Here is a 23804-nt window from a genome sequence, read left to right as displayed (position 1 = left end):
AAACATAGAATAATTTCATTCCAATTCTCTTAAATATAACAAATGAGAAAGGCACATACACTCAGAAATGGAAATGTCATGTATTCAGTTTGCAGATTACATTTCTTTTACAGCTCTTAACGAGAACAGAAAAACAGAAACAAAAAGAATTTTAAGAGAGAAACTATTTATAAAGTAAAACATTATCATTTCAGCAACAACAAAAGTGATTACAGAAACCTTAAAAGTCACATGATGCGATAACAGTAGATTAAGATAATGCTAAGCTGTCTAAAGATTAAATAAATATGCTTTTCGAGCTTAAGATAAAGAAGGATGCAAGTCTCTGCCACATTTAACATATTCTGAAAAATTATTTTTTCTTTTTTTTTCACCTTTCACTTACCCACATATTTATCCATCTCTTTACACTTTACATTACAAACTCAATTATTTAGAATGTCGCGTCATATCATTTTTTATGTTGAATTCTTTTAATCATACTTTTTGCATATCAAGTCATTCATTCATTATATTCAGATTCATTCTGTTATTCATATATCACATTCATTTGTTTGTTAACAACATTCAACGCATTCATTCACACTCATTCATCCACATATTTATTCATATTATCACATTCATTCTTCATATTCAATCATTCAATATGAATTATCTTCATAATTAAGTATAACATAAATGTACATAAATTATATTACTGATACATAGTAACAATTACGTCTTGTGATGTTACAAGCAAACACAAACTTTTACCTGCAAAATAACTTGATAAACTTCCATTCATACTACAATTTAAGACAGTCTTTGTGATCAATTGCTTCCATAATCTACTTAGTACAGTAGTTTACATCATAAAACAGCACTGAAGATTTAGTTTTTTCAAAAGAATAAGGACAAAATGATATCAATTGGTTCAAAGAAGTGTCAGAAAGTGCCACAAATTATGATGAACAAATTTAGGCTATGTACATATGAGTACAACAGATTTTTTCTAGACTTGGTAAATTTAACAATGCAATACTACTCTGTGATTCAGAGGTAGCCATCAGTCTCCAAAACAAATATAACGTTTTAGAAAGGAAATTATTTTGCAGTGGATACATACATATTTTGGACTGTACAGACATGAAATTGCAGACTTACTGGCAAAAGAAAGAAGTAAAATCAAACAACCTAAAACAAAATTACCTTGTATATCAGCAAAAGATGAAATGAAGTTAAGATTTTATCAAATTAATTGTAATCAAAATTGCTGAAAACACCAGAAATTCAAAATTGGAAATATTTATGTACCGGTAAATCTAAATTTATTATCGATTATTCAAAACATGGCTGTTAAAAAATTTAGACTTGTAAGAGAACATGATTGCCTTACAACAGGGAAACCAGCGAATAGGGATTATAAAGAATGGACACTTCGCGTCGGTACCTTTGATGTAGCCGAACTGATTTCAATGACCTTCAAGCCAGCTAAAGCGTCAGATTCTGCTTTCTCCCTAGAGTTGGCGCTGACATCACACCAGCTAGCAGTCGACACAGCGGAAATATAACACATACAATTAATACATCTAGGTACATTATGTACTCAAATAAAATAAATTGGATCCATAAAATAATAAATCCTTCATTAACTGCAATGTCTAGACTCTAGAGTTCCTTTACAATGAGAGTTCAGACGTTGACCCCCAACAACAATTAAAATATGTAATGATTTGATAGCGCTGAAAATGGAAAAACAAAACTCTTACGAGAAGTAAAACCATATAGCTATATTATATTATTATACAAATATTAAACGAATTCGATACTTAATTTTATAATGTATTACATTATTTTATAATATAATGTATTATATCTGAAATATAAAATATTATTATTACAACTAGTTTGTCACTGAGAAATAAGGAAAAGCTGTTAACTTGAATTTATTTGAAGCAAAGCGTTACTGGATTATGCAATAAGGTAGGCGATGTTTGGATCCTGTGCCTTAACTCTATTCTCAATTATTATCTTAGCGTATGCTCGATTACACTACCTTTAGCGCTTGAAAGTGGAACTAGCCGCTGGTGCACAGAGAAACAAAACACAGGAAAATTCGCTCAGTGTCCATTCTTTATAATCCCTATTTGCTGGGGAAACTATGTCTCTAAATTGTATGTTAGGCCTATAATAAAGTCACAAGAAATGAAGTTGCAAGAACATCATAAAGAAAATATTACCTTACAGGGTGGAAAATACTGTAACCTATATATTACAGGCCAGAGCACTGCTTACTAACTGGTTCAAATATGGAAATGCTTACATCATTCATTCAATAAATCATGAAATAAAAGCTGCTACAGTAACCTCTGCTACCGAAATAGACTGCATTTACACTGCACATTAAGTAGCCATGTCTTATAACTGAATCATAAAAACAAAAATAAATTATTTGAATGGTACATCCTCACAAAGATTTTCACAATTTTCTATAGCTTTTTCATCACATATTTTCATTATAGTCTGTGTTTCAGTGTTGAGCCTTCCAGAATGTTCAAGGTTCATATACACATGAAAGCACTGAACTCTCTAAAAAAATCCAATTATATAAAATTCCTCACTTTCATGGCACTGAAGTTCACAAATTTCTTCTTGTATAGAAATCATTCTGTAGCTTACAAATGAAGAATAACCTTGAAGCACAACTTTTTCATTTTCGTTTCTAACCCAATTAATGAAAATAAATTAGGCACATCATCTTAATATATACATAATTCAGCAGTAAAAACCGGAGAGAAAAAAGACTATGTATGTATGTATGACAGAATATGAGCGATTCAGACATGTACTGGTATCTTAGTATGTACATTCTTAACCTCAGTGTATTTCTTTTTTTTTGGGGGGGGGGGAGGGAAGTGAATAAGAAAAGACAGTGCGTGTATCTAAATACAAGCATTACAATCACGAACCTTTATTTATGCAGTAGTGCTGTGAAATTAAATATTCCTGATTGCTTCTTAATACACAACACAGTGGAAACTAACTCGTTTCCGAAATGTTAACATTTAAAAAAATACAGATTTAGCAGTCTTAAATTTCAGAAATCTTCTCAAGACGTTTACATTTTGTTACTAGTCTTATAAACGATGATTATAATTCATATAAACATCAGTCTTCATATAGCCCTAATCACAGTGGCTTATTACTAATTTTATGATGTCATTTCAATTTGTGGATGCCAATCGATATAAAATTTAATACAAAAGCTTGTACCAATATCTAACATGTTGCTAAATATTTTATTATTAAAAATATTTTTAATATTTCCATTTTCAAAGTTGGTGATCAATTCCATAGAACAAGGTCGGTTTTCTGCTCACTTAAATTTCTAATTAAACAGTTATATATTTAATCTTATACAGTATTTTCACTGATAAAGGTAGGGCATAGGTCTACTGTATGTCTAAACTTGCATTACCTATATATAAAACAAATATTTAATCCGTCAGTACTCACATGAGGGACACCACTGTTTCTTTTCATTCTATTTTGTAGAAGAGATTTACAACCATGAGGCTTTAGGTACCTTCAAAACCAAGCTCACATAACAACATTCTTTAGTTTCAGTCTTGAAGTTGCTCGTATAGGTTATGTGGCTTCTGGGTGACAACTGTCAACCACGCAACTTTTTACGCTACCGTTTCTGCAAAGTCCAGATAAGCATTTATTATAATATTTTTAGTTACAAACTATATCATTAGATGATTGGTTGATTGGCAAACTTACTCGTGTTAAATTACATAAGCAACTGTGGCTAATCACTAATTTTATGATGTCATTTCAATTTGTGGATGCCAATCGATATAAATTTAATACAAAAGCCACAGTTGCTTATGTAATTTAACACCAATCATTTATATTTAAGTGTTAAAAGTAGTGTGCGCAAGATTCAAGATGGATATAACATTAGAGGTGATTCGTTGTATTGAACTTGAATTCTGTAAATTTATGTTTCTTTCTAACGTTGCCTGGGAACTGATAAACTGTTTCAGCGTAGGTCTATAACCCTTCAAATTTCTTCAGAGATTAGAAGGCATTCTCAAGTTTTACTGGGAATTCAAGAATCCGCTATACCAGCCCCAGAACGAATTCAGAGGTCGTTGATACGAATGTGGTAGATCTCGAGACAGAAGGACTAGGAGATGGTGTGTAATATGTTCAAAATGGACATGTGCCGACAATTTGGGGGATATCTGTATAAATTGATTGTAAATAACTATGTATTGTAAAGAAATGTCAGCAGAAAGCATTCAGGAATAAATACTTTTGAAGGAAGTCTTCAGGATAAAAGAACAATAGAACACATGCTATTCAGGTATTATTGTTTACAAAGATGTTCACAACAAAGCAAGAATTATAACCGTTTTTCCAGTGTTAATTTTGTAGATAAATTCAGGAAGTATTAGAAAATTTACACATAAATAATTATCTATTAATTATAAATAAGCTAATTGTTTCGAAACTATTTTTATATTTATTTATTAATAAATTGTGTATACTCTCTAGTAACACATTTATGTGAACATTCATATAGAAAAGAATGTTCGAAATCATACTCTAAACCTTGGGTGACATCTGTCCCCCACGTGACTGAACACATTACGAAAAAATTCGCGAGTACTGAAGGGTTAAATTTGTTATTAAGTTGAACGAATTTAATTGTACAATATCTTAATACAGTAGAATATAAAATCTAATATCTCATCTATTTAACAATCCTAGTGACTGTAGGTTAGTTTTAAGAATGTTTCAATTCCAGGTGAATGTACTGGTAATCTCTTGGAAGTTACCTAGTAGTTTAGTGTAGAACATTTGGTTATGAACCTTACATACATTGACAATATTTTCACCATAACCTCACTTTCCCTGTAGTTTTTGAATTGATGTTGTTGTTGTTGTTGTTTAGTCAACTGTCTGAAGACAGGTCTGACCCTCACAAGTGATACCAAAAAGCACCGCTTATGAGCCAACTAGGCCAGGAGATAATGGGGTAGGATGGCCAGTTCCTTTCCCCCTCCATTGCATACATCACCAATTAGCTACATGAATGTTCTAGTTGTATTAAATTTTGTAAATGTGGGAGAAAGCAATGGGTTACTCAAAATAGCTAAGCTTTGACTTTTTCTTTTTTTGCTGACATGGACTTAAAAAAAATCACGTTTTGGAAGTTCGATCTACATACATCAGACGAACAAAGATGTCACGGTGCTCGAGTCAAAAGTATTCTTTTGAATATTTTATCGTGAAACTCTCCATTTTTTAGGAACTGTATACAGGTTTCACCTACAGGCCAATACACTTAAACCTGTCACCTTCTATTGAACCCTTTATAATTAATTACTCGGCTTTTATTCCAAACAACTGAGATTAGTCAGGCAAAATTGGCCAAGAGAAGTGTTGGAGATGTAAAGTTTCTACATATGATGGAACAGACCCTATTCAAATGTCTACTTCTTAACATAATCATGAAAGTCTAAAATCTCATAAGACTAAATTAGTAAAGACCTCAAAAACTACACTTTCTTCTTCTGAGGATGAAGATAGGCCCAACTTGTGGAATGTTTTTAATTTTTTTTAGCTCACAAACAATAGAAAAAGTTCAAGCAACAGTTCTTCTGTAGTGAAATTTGTTATACGGTATCCAATAAATTTCAACATTCCAAACTTACAACCAATATTGTACATTCTTTATATACCGGTAACCTTTAAAAATGTATAATTTCCTAAATAATAAACAGTATTTTAATTTATACTTATTTACAGCAAAAAAGAGATAGAATTCTGTGTTAATATGAAAGTCTTGTAGAATTATTTTCTGCTTGTAGAGTAACAAACTTACATTTTTGTTTTTAGAGGTAAAAATGATCACGATTTCTAATTTATCGATTACATTGCAAAATAATTTGAATAATAATTTAGTGCAATTAATCATTTGTATATCCACAAAAGAAAATGAAACTCCTCAGTATGTTCTGTCTGAAATAATCACGAAAGTCCATTTAGGCATACATCATGAAATTGATGTTTCCTGTTTCCCAGATTCCATTGAGAACTTATTGATCAACTAATCTCTCTATAAAAATTTCGAAATATTGTCAATAGGCCTATAACCCATGATTGAAAACAGTCACGAAATTTATTCACTTCTCAGCTGTTCACTATATTGAATATTCGTTTGAAACTGTAAATGTCCATCAATGTATGGCAAGATTTGAAATAAGATATTAATAAATTGACCAATCACTCAGTTTGCTAACTACTTGAAGAATACACAGCTTTGGCATCAATAGGAACTGTTCCGTTGCATCAGCCAATGGCATAGAACGTGGTGGATTTTCTATTTGTTATCAACTGTAATTGGACTTTATTATTTTTTTTAAATCCTCTACAATTTCCATTATCATTTCACACTTAACATAATAACTTAATACACATATTACAAGTATCTTAAAAATGTTCAGTCTTATAAAACAAGCAACCTCAAGCTTTCTCAAACTATCCTGGCAGTGTTGAAGAAATGCATATTGCAATCTTTGAAGCAATCATGCATTAATTATGTTCATAATTTTCTTAATTATTATTATTAGCAGCAAAGAATCTTATGTTTAAGAAGATAGCTTGCCCAAACACACCAGAAATATAAAGTCACGTTGCTGTTATTTCCGGCGTGGCTCCGCCTCTTTGCTTACGCCCTAGTAAGAGTAGGTTCTATAAAGAGTAGGTACATATAATCGTTCGCCATTTTAGTTCTTTCATTGCCAGTTGCGGTTAACAGACGACGCTATTTTCTGCACCGTTAAACATTATCACGTCGTAGCACCTATGATAATCGCATTGTAAATTTTAGGTTTCATAGATAAATATCTAAGGAAATCATAGAAAAAATTCGAAATCAAAATGTTTTTTGGGAAGGGAAAAAAAATTACTAACTTCGAAGTGTCATGTTCAAAATAGACATTGGCACCTTCAAAAGTTTCTCTATTTTTAAATTTAGATGGGAGTCAAAGCGAGAGAAATGTTTAGAAAGAATTACTTTTAAAAGTGATTCCTATTCTAAATCTGTACCGTACTAGTTTCCCAGTTACTGGGAGTAACATATGCGCCCACCTCAGTTTGCAGAGTAACAACTTAGGTCTGTTAGAATTGTGGATTCTCATAGAAAGGCTGGCCCTTCAGTGGGCAAGTCGGGCGGTCACCCCAGGCCCCACGCTTTGTGGTACTCACTGCCGGAAAAAATTTCAATCTGTCGATTACGTTCTTGTTATAATATTTAATGTGAGAAACTTAAAAATAAATAACTAAGTGAATGTTGAGATAGCTTTTGTATACCGGTACCTAACGAAATCAATTGTTGACTATAATGTTTAATGTATGTGGATCAAATGTTGCACTGTTGTTGAAGGTTTAATTACCTGAGTATCCAGCTGCATGGCTCTAAGTCGATTGTTACTCTTGATTCTATTATTATTATTATTATTATTATTATTATTATTATTATTATTTTAAACAAGTACACCTAAAAGAGCGCGGAATTAAAATTTGTACTGTTGTAAATTCTCGTCTGCTTGCTGCAAACGGCAAGGAAAGAACGAAAATGGCGGACGATTAAACCCAGTATCTATAGAGCCTTAGGAAGTCCATAACGAAATCAACAGCGAATGACAAGACGCACATGTTTAAATGTAGCCGACTTGCAACGTGATTGGCTGCCGGAAATAAGAGCGACGGGACTATAATTATCACGTTTCACGAATTACACGAATTTCTTTCCCCCATTCTTCATAGAGAATGAATAGTACGTACTGTACCGGTATTTATTAGCACCTATCAGAAGGTGAAGCTTACTTGCTAATAAAATGTCTTTTTGATTTACTAGCTTATCATTACAGAAGCACAATCACCAAACAAGACTATGATGAACTTTATACAGTACAAGAAATTATAATGTTTCAGTATAATCTACGTTTATCTTAACATCAGAAAGAATGAGTTGATCAGAAACATAGTAATTAAAAGTTTTAAAATATGCATATTTTCAAGCAAAAGACAGTCTATACAAATACTAACATAATTACTTAAAAATAAGCATTAAAAAGAAAATCATATTACAGTGAAACCTCTCCTTACAGACACCCCCAAGATACGGACACTCCTCATATGCAGACAGAATTTTATGTCCTAACTGAAACAATATAGAAATAATGATGAATTTAACTCTCGTTCACGAACACTCTCAAACACGGACACACACAGCTGTTTCACAGTCCTAAAGCTTGCTTTACCTCCTGACTGCGAATAGAATTTGGATTTCAAGACGTCATAATGTGTTACAAAAATGGAAAATTTAGTTTTGAGAACTGTACAGAAATTCTTTAACACGAAAGAAGACAATAAGAGTCTCGTAGGCTACCCCTAGTGCCGCCAGCTACCCTTTGTTAGCTAGAAGCAGGTGGATAAACGAAGTCATACAATTTAACCTGTCTGATGGGTCCAAGGTTTCCCCGATCGTGAAATTGTATTCGACACATGATAGGGTTAATAGTATTACTCTTCAATCAGTTGTACTGTTTCGAGAGACATGGCACCTGAACGTTAAGTTTAACTTGAAAACTGTAAATTACAGTAGGCCTACTGCATAACTGTAGACCTAGAATAAAACTGCCTTGCACAATACTGTATTTTCCTTTTTCGGTCTTACCTACTGTAATTCAAAGTTTCAAAGAATTTACTGTAGTACAGTATACTGTATTTAGAATTAAACTACAGTAATACATTTCATTTAAAGCGAGAAGGGATACATAATGCATATTATAAATTTACTGTTAGATTGGGGAGCCTCCCTCCGAATTAAGGACACCTCCCAGATGCGGACAGGTTGTTACCTCCCTTCGATGTCCGTAAATGAGAGGTTTCACTGTAATTTGTTTTTAACTTATAATTCAGATAACAAAAGTAGAATGTTATATTAAATATAAGTCTACTACACTTGCAATAAAAAAGGTATGTAAGATGTGATCAATGTAATGTGCAGGAATTAATAAACATACTAGTGTAAATAAATGCAAGACACATGTATCGATATCACAGTAGCATTGTCACATCGTTACTTGTACTGTTTCAAATGCAGCAGAAACATATAGACAAAATACTGTTAGAAATAAATTAGAAATTCAAAAAAATAAATAAATAGCCTAAACAGAGAGAAAGACAGTTTCTGATCTTCCACGTGAAATGTAATGTTCTTCTTTCATGAATTGTTTTCTATGTGCCTCTATAATGGTATGCCTATCATAAACAACTATGACTGCAGAAGTTTCTAACATTATCTTAGATTATATTTTTGTTTTGTTATAAATAGGGAAACTGCAACTAATTCATCAGACATGATGATTTTAGAACCTACTGCCACATAGTAATAAACTGGAAGTGATAAAATTGTATTAACTCAAACATGGAAGATTTCAACTTAATATTCTGCCGAAAATAATTAACAAGTTGTAAATTATATTAAATTAAATTTCAGAAGTTTGAAATATCCTCAAAAAAAAAATAGAGAAATTTTAGCAATCAATTCTTTAAAAATTGTTGATATTCTAAGAAATAATTTTAAATTAAAGATTTATACTTTAAAAAAAAAAGGTTCATGAGGAGAATTAAATAATCACTGTTGTAAAAGAATGTAGTGCGTGTTAACCTGTATGATTTAAAAATTACGCTCACAACCTAAGCTTTCATGAATTAAAAAAAGGTTCTTCAAGGTTACTCTTCCACATAGAAAATTATACAAATTATAAATACGAAATTCTCAGTATGTTACACCATTCGCTTCCCTGTTTATAATAATTGGTTTCTTAACAATAGAGTCCTCGTCCATCTTTGCCACAATTTTCACTCTTGACGTTGGTGAAGAAGGTGTTGATGAAGGATCCTGCAAGACACTGTGGACTTCTGGCAGGGCATCACTCTTGCCGTTCACATAACCGTTATGTGCGGAGGGCGGTTTCTCGATTACCACTTCTGGCATGTTGCTGTATCCGTTCACTCCTTCAGATGTGTCTGGTTGGCGAAATGGATTCACTTGGAAGTACTTGTCACGTGCACTTTGGGCAAGAACCGGTCTCCTTTCCTGCACAAGGACTTCTGGAACAGCAGTATCATCGTTTGGAAATTGGGATCTGAAAGGATTTTTGTCTACATTGAGAGGCTCTAACTGACTTTCAATTGTGTCAAAATCAACGCTAGGTTGTCTCTGGAAGTCGGTCTCATCGTGTGTTCCCCCATTCTGCATCCCATTCATATTTATCTCTATGTCTGCTTTATGATTCTCATCATTTTCTACGTTATCATCTTTATTTGTTGTGTCTGGGAGTAGTTTGGTGTTACTCTCGTCGTCATCGTCATCTGGATGTGGTTTAGGTTTAATGCTACCATTATGCTCATTTCCTGGTAGAAGATTCTTCTTTATATCTGCCATTTCGGTGCCAAAATCTTCGGTCTTCGTTTCGCTTGAATTCCGACGTCTGCTTTTGATGACCGAATATCCGAGTAGAACAACAATAATAGCCATGATGGCGCCTAGAACAACGTACGATCCGACAGAGCTCTGTGCCTCCCCAGGGTCTTCTGATCGAGAGCCAAGTCCAGGTTCATTTATGCTGTCATCATCATTCTTTAACATGATATCACTTTTCTTGCCTTCTGACCCAGAGATGTTTCCAACACCAGGAGCAGAGTGTACTAGCATATCACCGCCTGTTATGTCTTCTGTGTCTTGACTAGATTCTGGTTTATTGGTGGTAATAACAGAATCTGTGACGCCATCCTTACCGAGTATATCTTGCTCTTTGTCATCTGTGTCCGGTATTTTGGGAACAGCTTCTTCATTTTCTGCATAGGGATCTTCGGTTGTGTTAGGATCATTCTCAGACTGGAGGTCTGCAGTGTTATCTTCTTCTGAATTACTTTCAGAAGGACGAGCATCTACCGATTCAAACACTCTTCGCTGTACAGGAGGCTCTTTAATTTCTGGTTGCTGAGTTGTATCTTCTATACCACCACTGCCTTCCATGTCATCGTTCAAATCTGATGGATCTTCTATCCAACCATGCTTTTCCTTCACTTCATTAAGAAAATCTTCCTCTGAATTATCAGCAGACTTAACAATTGTATCTGGTTGCTCTTCCTCTTCAGAGTGTATTCCACTACTAGCAGCTTCAATATTAGCAGGAATTCTTGCTTCTTCCTCCTCAGAATTTTCTGATTTATTTGTTTCATCTTCATGATTGACACGATCATCATCTTCCTTCAAGTCACGTGATTTTTCATTACTGGTATCTTTCTTATCGAAATCGCTTACATCAACTAAAGGAAGAACTCCATCTTCATCATCGGCATTCGATTCGGTTGTATCTTCATTGTCTACATCTTCCTCAGTAGCCTTCATTTCTTTATCATCTTCATTTTGTTTATCTGCACTACCTTCGCCATTATCATCAGAGTGATCCTTTTCTTTGTTGTAATTAAAAGCCAATAAATTGTCATCTTCATCCTCTTCTGAATGTTTTTCACTGTCATCTTCATTTTCATCTGCCTTTTCTTCATTATCTTCATCTATCTTTGCTACGTCATCTTCTTCACTTTTATCTTCCTTGTGATGCAAATGCACTGCAACAGAAGTATCATCATCATCTTCATTGGACTTTGTCGCGTCATTTTCTTGTGACTTTGCTTCATCATCTTCGTCGTTCTCTTCTGACTTTTTCTCGTCATTTTCTTCTGATTTTTCCACTCCATTATCTTCATCTATCTTTGCTACATCATCTTCTTCACTTTTATCTTCCTTGTGATGCAAATGCACTGCAACAGAAGTATCATCATCATCTTCAGTGGACTTTGTTGCATCATTTTCTTGTGACTTCGCTTCATCATCGTCGTTCTCTTCTGACTTTTTCTCGTCATTTTCTTCTGATTTTTCCACAATATCTTCATTATCATCTAACTTTGCTGCACCATTTTCATCATTTTCATTTGACTTAACTCCGTCAACTTCATCTGATTTTGCTACATCACCTCCATCATTCTCTTCGTCTTCATCTTCATTGTCATCATCATAATCGTCGTTATCATCGCCAACACGTTCAATCATCGCACGTGCACCACCTACATCTTTCTCGTTCGAGTTCACTTCTTCATTTTCATCTGACTTTTCAACGTTATCTTCATCGTTCTTTTTATCTTCATTGTTTTCATGCAATGTAAGGTTGTTCTCGTTAGACTTTGCATCGTCATGTTCGTCTGACTTTGCAACGTTATCTTCATCTTCCTTTTCATCTTCATTATCATTATCTTCATTATTCTTTTCATCTTCGTCATGTTCGTCTTTGCTGTTTCTGGGCAATGTAAGAGCACCATCTTCATCATTCTCAGCAGACTTTCTTTCATCATGTTCGTGTGATTTCGCCTCCTTACTGTCTTCATTACTTTCAAGTAATGCAGCAATGCTATCTTCGTTCTTTTCATGGGACCTTTCTTCATCATCTTCGTCTGACTTCACTACGTTATCTTCATCTTTCTTTTCGTCTTGGTCACTTCCGATCAGTGCAACACCATTATGTTCATTGTTTTCTTGGGATTTTGTTTCATCGTTTTCGTCTGAAGTGGCCACATCATCATCTTCATTTTTCTCATCTTCATCCTTATGTAATGCAAGAGCGCCATCTTCATCATAATTTGATTTTGCTACATTCTCTTCAACTGACTTTGCTGCATTTTCTCCACTGCTCTCTTCATCTTCATGATGCTTTTTCGGTGCATCTTCATCCTTCTTTTCTTCGTGATGATCGTATACTTCAGGAGTACCGTCTTCACCATTCTCATCTGTCTTTGCTTCCTCGTCCCCATCATTGTCTTTTTCATGATGTTCGTGAACAGCAGAACCATTATCTTCATCCTTCTCATTTGACTCTACAGAAGCAATGTCATCTGACTTCTCTGCATTGTCCTCATTTTTGGTGTCAACATTTTCTTCATTTTCATCTTCATGAGTCTCATCCACACCAAGAACCTCATCTTCATTATTTTCCTCTGACTTAACTGCACTTCCTTCGTCATGACTCACATTCAATACATGTGCACCATCTTCGTCATTATCCTTTTCTTCAACATTCCCAGCTTCGTGATGGTCGTTTTTCCCATTCTCTTCATGTTCATCTTCATGACTCTCATCCACACCGGAAACCTCATCTTCATTATTTTCCTCAGACTTAACTGCACTTCCTTCTTCATGACTCACATTCAAAACATTCGCACCATCTTCTTCATTATCCTTTTCTTCGACGTCCCCAGCTTCGTGATGGTCGTGTTTCCCATTCTCTTCGTGTTCATCTTCATGACTCTCATCCACACCGGAAACCTCATCTTCATTATTTTCCTCAGACTTAACTGCACTTCCTTCTTCATGACTCACATTCAAAACATGCGCACCATCTTCTTCATTATCCTTTTCTTCGACGTCCCCAGCATCGTGATGATCATGTTTCTCATTCTCTTCATTTTCATCTTCATGACTCTCATCCACACCGAAAACCTCATCTTCATTATTTTCCTCAGACTTCACTGCACTTCCTTCTTCATGACTGACATTCAACACATGCGCACCACCTTCTTCATTATCCTTTTCTTCGACGTCCCCAGCTTCGTGATGATCATGTTTCTCATTCTCTTCATTTTCATCTTCATGACTCTCATCCACACCAAGAACCTCATCTTCATTATTTTCCTCCGACTTAACTGCACTTCCTTCTTCATGACTCACATGTGTACCATCTTCGTCATTCTCCTTTTCTTCATCATCCCCAGATTCGTGATGGTCATGTTTCCTATCATCAATAGATGTACCATCAATCTTGTCATAGACTTCATGTGATGTTCCATCATTATTGTCATCCTCTTGTGAGGCAGATGGTTCCCCTTCATCATCCTTGGCATGGCCTTCATTCGATGCAACATTTTCCTCGTGATATTCATGCACTGGAGAGTCTTCTTCGGTCTTGACGTCATGTGATGTATCTTTCTCATCAACATCATCTTCTTGTGAAAGAACGTTTTCTTCATTACTCTTTTCTCCTGCACTATTCGCAAGTTGTTCCACTGATTTAACTTCATTTGAATGTTCAGTTGGTGCAGATTTATGATCAGCGTCGGCATTTACTTCTTCATCTTCTTCGTCATCATCTTTTACACTCCCTAATTGCGCAATGTTGACTTCAGGATTGTCAACTTGTTCATTACTCCCAGAACCTTCAGCTTCTCCTTCTAACTTTTCATTATTCTCTACTGTTTCGGAATTTTTTTCTTCTTTCTCCAATTCAAAATTTGTATTATCTTCATCGCTGGTACTTTCCATAACAGGAACATGTTCTGCTTCATCGTCTGTTCCAGACTTAATTACATCTTCATCATTTGTCTCTTCATTTGCTCCTTCTTCTTCTTCAGAATGGGACATCTTAGTGTCACCAGTTTCTTCTTCCACTAGAGGTTCATCAGTTGGTTCTCCTGAATTTTTGTCCTGATTTTCTGTTTGTTCTTCCTTTTTCTTATGTTTAGTGTGGTCATTTCCTTCTGCAAGATCGTTGTTGCCACTTTCTTTACTATTTGCAGCTTCTTCTTCTCCACTATCCACAGTATTGAAAGAATCCATTCCATCTCCAACAGAATAATCGTCCCCCTCATCAGCGTGCTGAATTTCTTTGCTAGTGTCGGTACCAACTGGAGCAGCTGTCGACAGATTCTTCTGCAGCAGTCCTACCAGACAGCATGCCAGGAAAATGGTGCACCACCGTAATGCAGTCATGTCTGTCTCCAACTCGTATCACTGAAACAAAAAAGGAACTCTATCAGTACTTCATTTTCTCACCAGATGCATTAAACAGCAGCTAAAAGAATATTTGCAAAATCTAGATAATTGTTACTGAAAGTGTACAATATACGAATCATCTTAAACAGTGGCGGCTGGTGGTTTGAAAATATGGTGGTGCACAATGGATATCGAAGAGGAGTTAAACATACTTTAAAGTTTAAAACCGTGTATACATATAAACCTAATTTATATGCAGTTAATAAGTAAAATGACTAAATACAAGCATGCCTATAAAGTCCAAAAGTGGAAGAGGTCGTGGGCGGAGCTCTCTATATTGCGATTTATCCTCATGAAAAACATTTGGCTACAGAATCGTTATCAGAATGCTACCAAGTATCAAGTGCAACGTATTCGTTCATAAAATTCAAATGCAGCTTTCGTAGACTGTCAGGAGATAGCAGCACTTATTGTCAGAACGACAACTCTTAGAACTTTAAAGCAAAATACAAGCTCCTTTATGTATTGTGCCATTTGTGTGCATGTAGATTGAGAAAGTAATGTGCGAAATATACGACTGTTCGTTGCACAAGCCGAATGAATACATTTTTCATGCTTATTACTTCGGACAAATGTCTAGTTGAAACAGATACTTTCCCAGTGAATTTAGTTTCTTCTGCACTGACGTTGGTGTCCATGTCAGGGAGTGCGACAAACCGTTCTCAATGAGGAGAGCAGTAGACCACGCCTCTAATCCCCCTGTCCCCGCATTAGCCGAACATCTCAATAAACTACCTTCCCTAGGTTTTCAACGTCTTTGCAAACCAAGAGGCTCGGAGGCTCCTGCAGACGTACAAAACAAGACGCCAGCTGCAGATAGTCATGAATGAAAATTGTAAAATAAAATTATATTTTTAATAGTAACAAAGCTGGGAGATTAGGAACATTACTGGGGGGTGTACAAACCTGCAACCCCCTTGAGAAGCCGCCACTGATCTTAAATAAAGGATTATATACCGGTACCTATTATTGAAAGAGAAAACAAGTTACACGGTACATTAGTTGTTAGACACAAAAGATGCAGATTAGAATCCAGTTAGAGGCGAGGAAATTTTCTCTTTCCTACATTATCTTTAATTTTCGAAAATGTTAGTTTTCCTCGGTAGCCCAGTAAGATAATATGAATAACTTTCTATTGATGTAATTTTAAAATTAACTATGTTGCATACTAAGAGGATATTTGTAGTTTTTAATTGAAATTTTTAAATAAGCCCTACTGCTCTTGAGTCAACTGTCCAAAGACAGGTTTGAACCTCATACGTGACACCAATAAGGTTCGCTCATGAAGCATCTAAGCCATGAGATAATAGGATAGTGTGGTCAGTTCCTTTCACCCCTCCATTGCATACATCACTGACTAGTAACATATTACACTAATTCGACTTCAGATATATACAAACAATAATTGAAGTGTTGAGTTTCAAAACTTGGTAAGCGCAAAAATTAAAAAAATTGATATATCTATTTCAGGCACTTTAGATGGTACCTCTGCATCATATTACACCAAGTGTTTGTTGCAAATCTGATTATTTAGGAGGTTCTTTTTTACGGATTTTGTTCCAAAACTTTATAAGACATTCACTAATTTTGTCTCAAAACTTAATACAATAGCGTACATGAAGAATGGCCATTTTGATTCAGAACTTCATACATTCTTATTTATCTACATGACACAGATGCTCGGTTTATTCTAAAACTTCATACATTCATGATCCATACTGCTGCGAAAACAGAAACTGTACAGTACCAGCATGGGATTTTAAAGAACACAACTTAAGCCCGGTTCAGACAGAGCTAGTTTCTGTGATGGATTCCAAGGTGGCTGCGCTGATGGCTACCCTGCGTGCTCACTTGCTGGCTCCCGTATTGGCTACGGTGATGGTTGTTGTTCTCACGGTTCAAATTGGAAAATCATCTGCTGTTTCATCTGTTGCCAACGCTCATGGTAAAAAAAGAACTAAACTCTGAATGGAAAACAACTAAATTCCTACATTAACAATAGTAAATGTCGTAATAAGGTAATTAAGCCATAAGTGCAAAACAGCTAAAGTCCGATATTTAATTGTTGTTTCTTAGAAACTAGAGAATATAGAAAAAACAGGTTTAGTTGGAAAACAATGAACATGGCGACATGGTTTCAGTGGTGATACTATATCATCTTTGGTTCCAGCCTGCAAACCATCACGAAAAATAGCAAGGAACCTACCCGCGAAATCCAGCAAGGTAGCCACCAAAGCAGCCACCAGAGCGCATTACTTCCAGCAAGTGAGCACGCAAGATAGCCATCAGCGCAGCCACCTTGGAATCCATCACGAAACTAACACCGTTTGAACCGGGGCTTTATTTGGCATTTTTGGGGCTTTATTTGGCATATTGCGTATAATTTTATGGAAAAATTATATTTTTTCTTGAGTTATGCCTTGACAATACTGCTTTACAGCGACAATAAAAACTAATGATGCACTACTGAAAAAAAAAAAAAAAACATTTCTGTAGGGAGTAGCGTGAAAATGTATCTCTCAAGTTCTACTAGTTATTGATGGTGAAATTTACATTATTGAAGAAAGTGTTGTGGAAAATGATCTTGATGAATATGGAGATTAAGATGACCTTCATTTGAAGATGTGATGTGATAACAGAAGTTTCAACTACACACATTTTCATTAACACTTAATTTAAAATATTGAAAAAAAAAATATTATTTCAGGTTTGGATTAAATAATAAAACTATAATTTTGTTTCGATTATTACTTATGGTTATAACTGATTCAATTTTCTGTTGTTTCTTACGTTGCAACAAAATTTTATATTTTTGCAAACAATTTCGTATCACAACTTGATACATTTCATTTTTTCCATCAAAAACTTAATACATGCATATTTCATTGTGTTATAATGTTACTTATAGACTTTTGTGCGAGATCGTGCGTATTTGCTTGCTTTCCGCACAAAACCAATACGCGGTAAGTTTGAAATACCACATTCAGTATTCCCAACGTAACACGCATAACAATTTCCCTCTTCTTACCGCTTAAGCGCCATATTCATTTTACTGCTTTAGGCTTTTAACATATTATTTTTAGAGACTTTTAACATAGTAATAATTATAAATTGGAAACTTACCACTGCAATTTCACCTAAATTGCACTGTTAATTATTGTTTTTAAATATTTGCAAAAATTAAGTAAACTCTACAACACCACAAAAGTTACTGCATTTGTAATGCAAGCAACATTAAGGAAGCCGTGAAAAAATCAACAAGATTCCAGATGCCGATGTTATTACTGCAATATGTTATATAAATAATATTGTTAAAATATTAAAATGAAAAATAAATCATTACATAACCTTACCGTTTGCTTTAAGTTCGCATTTATAGACTGGGGGAAAAAAAAGACAGACGTATATCACGGCCTGCTGGAATATAGTAAACACAGAAAACATTTTATAGCAACAATGTTGAAGATAGATCTTTTTGTTTTTAAAAGTTGCCGTCATTGAACAGAAACCAAGATGGAGATTTCATTGCAACTAATTAGAAATTCCTCTTTCAGGTATGTAATAAACGATCTTCGCACAAAATAATGTACGATACATGAGCGGTATGTTTGTTTTCATGTTCTCGGAAATTAAAAAAGCTCAATCTTTTCCACGAACATGAAAACATCAACATACCGCTCTTGTAACGCATATTACTATTTTTATTTTGGTGGTAAACAATTCAACAATTGCAGCTTGGTAAAAAAAAAAGTTTAAGTTTTCTTTGCTTTCAGATAAATGATGTCAGGTGTACCGGTACTTAAGAAATTTTGGAACTCACCGCCTCAATTGTTCTTCCTCTGACACATATCATCAAGTGAGATGTACTACCTGATAACAGATACATATCAGAATAGGCCCTACGTTATATTCAATTTCATTTTGAAGTTATTTTTCGTCAATTATTATTGATTCTCTTGAAATTATCTCCACCAACCTTCCTGTATTCACTCATATTAGTTGCATACTCCCACCTCCTCTAAGTACAAACTGTGTTTGTTCAGCAGGCTATAAAATTTATCATTAGTAAAACTTACGTTACTACTTGAAGAAGAATCTTCTTTGGAAAATAATCACACGTCAGTCACTTATTAATATTCGAAAACTGGTCCACAAAAACGTATATAAATCTCTGACATAGCGTATACTTTTTTTTTAAATCCTCACGTGTTGTTGAAGACAGCTTTTCAGAAGACACAAAGGTTCCATGAATCCTGCTACGTATACACTTACCTACAATATATATTTTTTAATGACATTTTGTTATCTGCTCAACCGAGATACTTATGATCAAGGCCAAAATGTTAACATCTCGAATAACTGATAAAAAACAAAGTCACTGTCAGTTACATAAGTGGATGTAACCGAGTTTCAGACTTCATACCTTGTACAAGAGGAAGTTCTACATTACCCACTTTTTTCCAAGCACAAAGACTTTTTACATCAATGGATGATAATACTAATAGCATGTATGCCTTGAAGGCTATTGTCATGTAATACAAAGGAATCTAACGAGGACCACTGTAATAGAATGGCAACATAATGTAAGACTGGTTGTGTTAATATCTGGTAATGCAAACACGCTTAGCTAATTCTTCATTACAACCTTTCTCACATTCTTAAAGGTTTTTTTTTTGTCTGTTGTGTTTGAATTGCAAGTGTTTCCCCTGTCGTTAAATAAGATCGTATTCGTTCGCATGGCTGAACTCTTTAGTTGCTATAAGGCTCGAAAATTTAATTTCAAAGAAAAGAAAGTTTCTGCATGTCACAAGTACTGGCATGTATAATTATAGGATTCATACAAAAGATATGACTATTTCAGCAGAAATTTTGGACCCAAAATATATAATGAATTAATTAGAGCTTACCCTGAGCTAAGTACACTTAACACACATAGATTTAAGAAACAAATCAGATTAATTATTTAATTGTTTAAGCTAATTGAGTTAAAAATTGATACTCTAATATTTATGTACTTTTGTATTTTCTATTTGTATATAGACCTTATTATTACATGCTGTATTATTTTATCATTTATTAATGTTATTGTGCTCAATGAACTCTCTTAATTTTGTGATATATTTTGTATAACTGATCTGAACTGCGCCCGAGCACGAGCTTCTGCTCTTTCTGGCTGCAATGCCAAATGTAGCTCAAGTGTAAAGTATTAAATGAATGAATGAATGAATGAATGAATGAATGAATGAATGAATGAATGAATGAATGAATGAATGAATGAATGAATGAATGAATGAATGTACAATTAAGTTTAGATTTCAGTCATAAAATTTAGTGACAAAATTATGTCATCTTCTAGGGAGACCAGTTAACATAATCATCAATTACACATGATGGTGGTGGTAGTGGTGGTGGCAGTGATGGTGATGGTGGTGTGTTTATGAAGACTACTGTCTTGAGAAATTTTCGACTTGGGCTAAACTTTTATCGTTAACAATTATTATTCAGAACCAAATATTTTTTTTTTATTTTTTAAGTAAGAATAAATATTGAAGAAGAAAACTGTTCGGGTCAATTTTAAATAAATCGCCATCTTATGTAATTTGTCATTAGAGCTTCAAATTATGAAGTGAGAATTGGAATAGTACTGTACGTAGAAATTTTCTGAAAAATACCACTAGGTTGATAGCAACCTCACAATGTAACTATGTTATAAATTTGTATCTCACAAAACTATATTTCAACTTCATAAGCTAACTAAGATTTAAAATATGAGATTAAATATTCCTTAATTTTACATAAGCTTCATCTTTTTAACTTGAATATGCACAACGTTTTATTTATTTAACACCTACACTAAGTATGAACTTTCAACTATTTACTGTTTATGAAAACTACTGTCTTGAGAAATTTTCGACTTGGGCTAAACTTTTACAGTTAACAATTATTATTCAGAACCAAATATTTTGCACTATTTTTTAAGTAAGAATAATATTCAATAAGAAAACTGTTCGAGTCAATTTTAAATAAATCGCCATCTTATGTAATTTGTCATGATAGCTTCAAATTATGAAGTAAAAACTGGAATAGTACGTAGAACTTTTCTGAAATACCACTGTTTGACAGCAACCTCACAATGTAACTATATTATAAATTTGTATCTTACAAAATTATTTGAAAACCATTTTGGGTCCGATAAGTTGTACAAATTATCAAGGTTTTTATTGTTAAGACCGTCAGACTTATCAAATTACAAGTGTGATAAACATAAATATGTTGTTTTTACATAATAGATTAATAGAATAGATTATGAATATGCACATTTTATATACTGTATTTAACGTCTACAGTAAGTACGAACTTTCAACTTTACTATTAACAAACGTAGATGCAGTCATTTATAATAATCAAGTCTGTATGACCACTTTCAATTTCTTGCCTGGCAGGCTTTAGATTCTGTTGCAACTCATTTTGTATAGCAATAGTCCAATAGTTACATTAATAAAAGCAGTTGTATTTGTTTCATTTGTTGTTTTAATATCAACTTATTCTAGGGATCACCACGTGGAGGTGAGTTATTTCCCCTCAATCATTAGTAACTTGACACCGTAAAACAACATGAAATTTAAAAACATACAAAAAAAAAAAAACCCACATCACATCCAGAACACTCAACTCAATTTCAAAACACACACCCTTTTCGGCACAATCATGAACACATCCCACCACAACAGGAAACCAGATGATAGCGCATAATCTCCACTAGGCTTTGGACAATAAAGCACAAAACTTGGAAACTAGTCAAGCAAGTTAAACCCTAAAGATTAAAACAGTACAGACGTTAGAAATTTAATCAGTTAAAAAAGATTAAATAATTGATTAAATTGCGATCTTACTCGTGTTAATTGTGTAAGCATGTGCGGCTTACAGCTGTTTCAGTGCTTCTTCACACCATCCTCAGAGCCTACTAGATCTCGGCGTCATCTCGAACTTTGCTGCCTGTTGTGTGGGTAACACGAGTAAGATCGCCATTTAATCAATTATTTATATTCAAGTGTTAAAAGTAGTGTACGAAAGATTCAACATGGAATAAAAAAAATGTTAAAAAATACCAAAATTAATATTACTTGAAAGAAGATTACATGAACTAAAACAAGAAATGCATAAATAAACACAAAATAATGTAACATGAAATACTGAACATGAAATACAAACATATAGGCTACACATAGATATATTAGGGATATTCAACAACTACCCAGAATAACACCAAAAGCAACTCTTAGATTGAAGATTGGCCACCATTGCTTGGACGAAATCTACACAGAATGGAAATCCTTGAGGAGAGGGTTGTTCTTTGTGCAACTCGACTGTACTGGAAGGCATGAGGACTAACGAGTGGTGTGAACCAAATTCCATCTATTTGTAAGCAACTACGTTTGTATGATCAACCTGTACTTGAACAGAACTTTCAATATAATGTATCCTTATATAAATTTGTACCACATATTGAGGTCAATGTACACACAGCAACATTGTGATGGTAAACAAACAAATAATTACACTCCCGTTAAATTGTAAATTGCTCCTGCAGGCTATTTCTCCATTGCATAATGTTATTTATAACATAGAAATGAGGTTATACAAAGCTTTATCTTCTGAATAACTACAATTCATAGTCAACAACATAAATTTTTTGTGGCAATACAGTGCCATATGAAATAGTTTATCTCATAGTTTCGTAACAGTCCGAAGTGGATAGGATTTATATAATTATAAAAAAAATCCTATGTAGGGAGAGGAGAACATCTAACTAGAGGTCTGAATTTTCAGGCATTACACTTAAATTTTCAGTATACAGTACGGTAATAAATTAATAATATGTAATTAATCAACTTGATGTGTAATTGAGAGACCCATGCCACATTCCTGTTAATTTTTAGTTTCTTCGAAAATCCGACAGATCTTGCCATCTAGGACTTCTTTTATAAACTTCCAGTCTTGTGGCATGTATTAACTGGACATGGTAAGCATTTATAAGTGCCTCTTCTTCACTTGAAGAGAGAGAATCTCAGTAGAATAAATGCTTTTTTTTTTGTGGCATGGGCCCCTTTTCCACTAAGCCCCTCAATTAATTAACTCGATTTGTAACTAATTAAGTTAATACATACTCGTTTATGCTGATGTGTAATTAAGTTTATGGGTACCGGTAATTAAATTGATATGTAATATTATTAAGATCTTTCTTTGACAGTTTTACCACCTCTATAATATCGACTTGTAGACCACTGCGGAGTAGAGCAGTGTTCCGCAATCGGTGTGCCTCCACAAGGGTGTGACGCGAATTTTTTAACTATTATTGTAAGAAATTAATAAAATAAATTAAAATTAAATTCCTCTCTCTGCTGACACAATTAACCACCCAGTTAGTGACATGGCCAAAGACATCCAAGGCATTATGAAGGATAAAATAAAGAGCAGTCAGAAGTTCTCACTTCAGATCGACGAGTCCACCGATATTAGCGGTCATGCACAACTTGTTTCCTACAGTCGGTACATTGATGGAGATGTAATTGCAATTTTTTTTGTGTAAACTACCTGAGCGAGCAACCGGTGAAAAAATCTTTCGTGCAACTAATGAATATGTGGTCTGTAATGAATTAACATGGGAGGATTGCATTAGTGTTTTAGAGATGGAACCGCTTCTATTACAGATCGAGTGAAAGAATTCATGGCTGAAGTACGTGAAGTAGGCCTATATCCTAATCATCAAATCGTGGTCCCTAAATATGCTGCTTTTTTCTGTTTTGTAACAGGAAATGGGGTCAGAGCACACTACACTCCTTCTACATAA

General features: G+C 34.2%; 1 protein-coding gene across 7 annotated transcripts in view; it reads right to left on the bottom strand.

Moving 5' to 3' along the window:
• Positions 1-23804, bottom strand: part of LOC138694949 (dentin sialophosphoprotein-like) — a 245748-nt gene continuing 221944 nt past the window's right edge. For 6 of the 7 annotated variants that reach the window (XM_069819162.1, XM_069819161.1, XM_069819167.1 and 3 more), the window contains one exon: positions 1-14911. In XM_069819162.1, coding sequence (XP_069675263.1) covers positions 9845-14890 — 5046 coding nt within the window. In that variant the 5' untranslated portion in view covers positions 14891-14911 and the 3' untranslated portion in view covers positions 1-9844. Of the gene's footprint in view, positions 14912-19029; positions 19201-23804 lie in introns of those variants that run through there. The other variant, XM_069819165.1, reaches the window with a different exon arrangement.

Source organism: Periplaneta americana, chromosome 2 (assembly GCF_040183065.1).
Source record: "Periplaneta americana isolate PAMFEO1 chromosome 2, P.americana_PAMFEO1_priV1, whole genome shotgun sequence".
NCBI lineage: Eukaryota > Metazoa > Arthropoda > Insecta > Blattodea > Blattidae > Periplaneta > Periplaneta americana.
The sequence above is the reverse complement of the archived record's forward strand: the minus strand, read 5'-3'. Positions and strand labels throughout refer to the sequence as shown.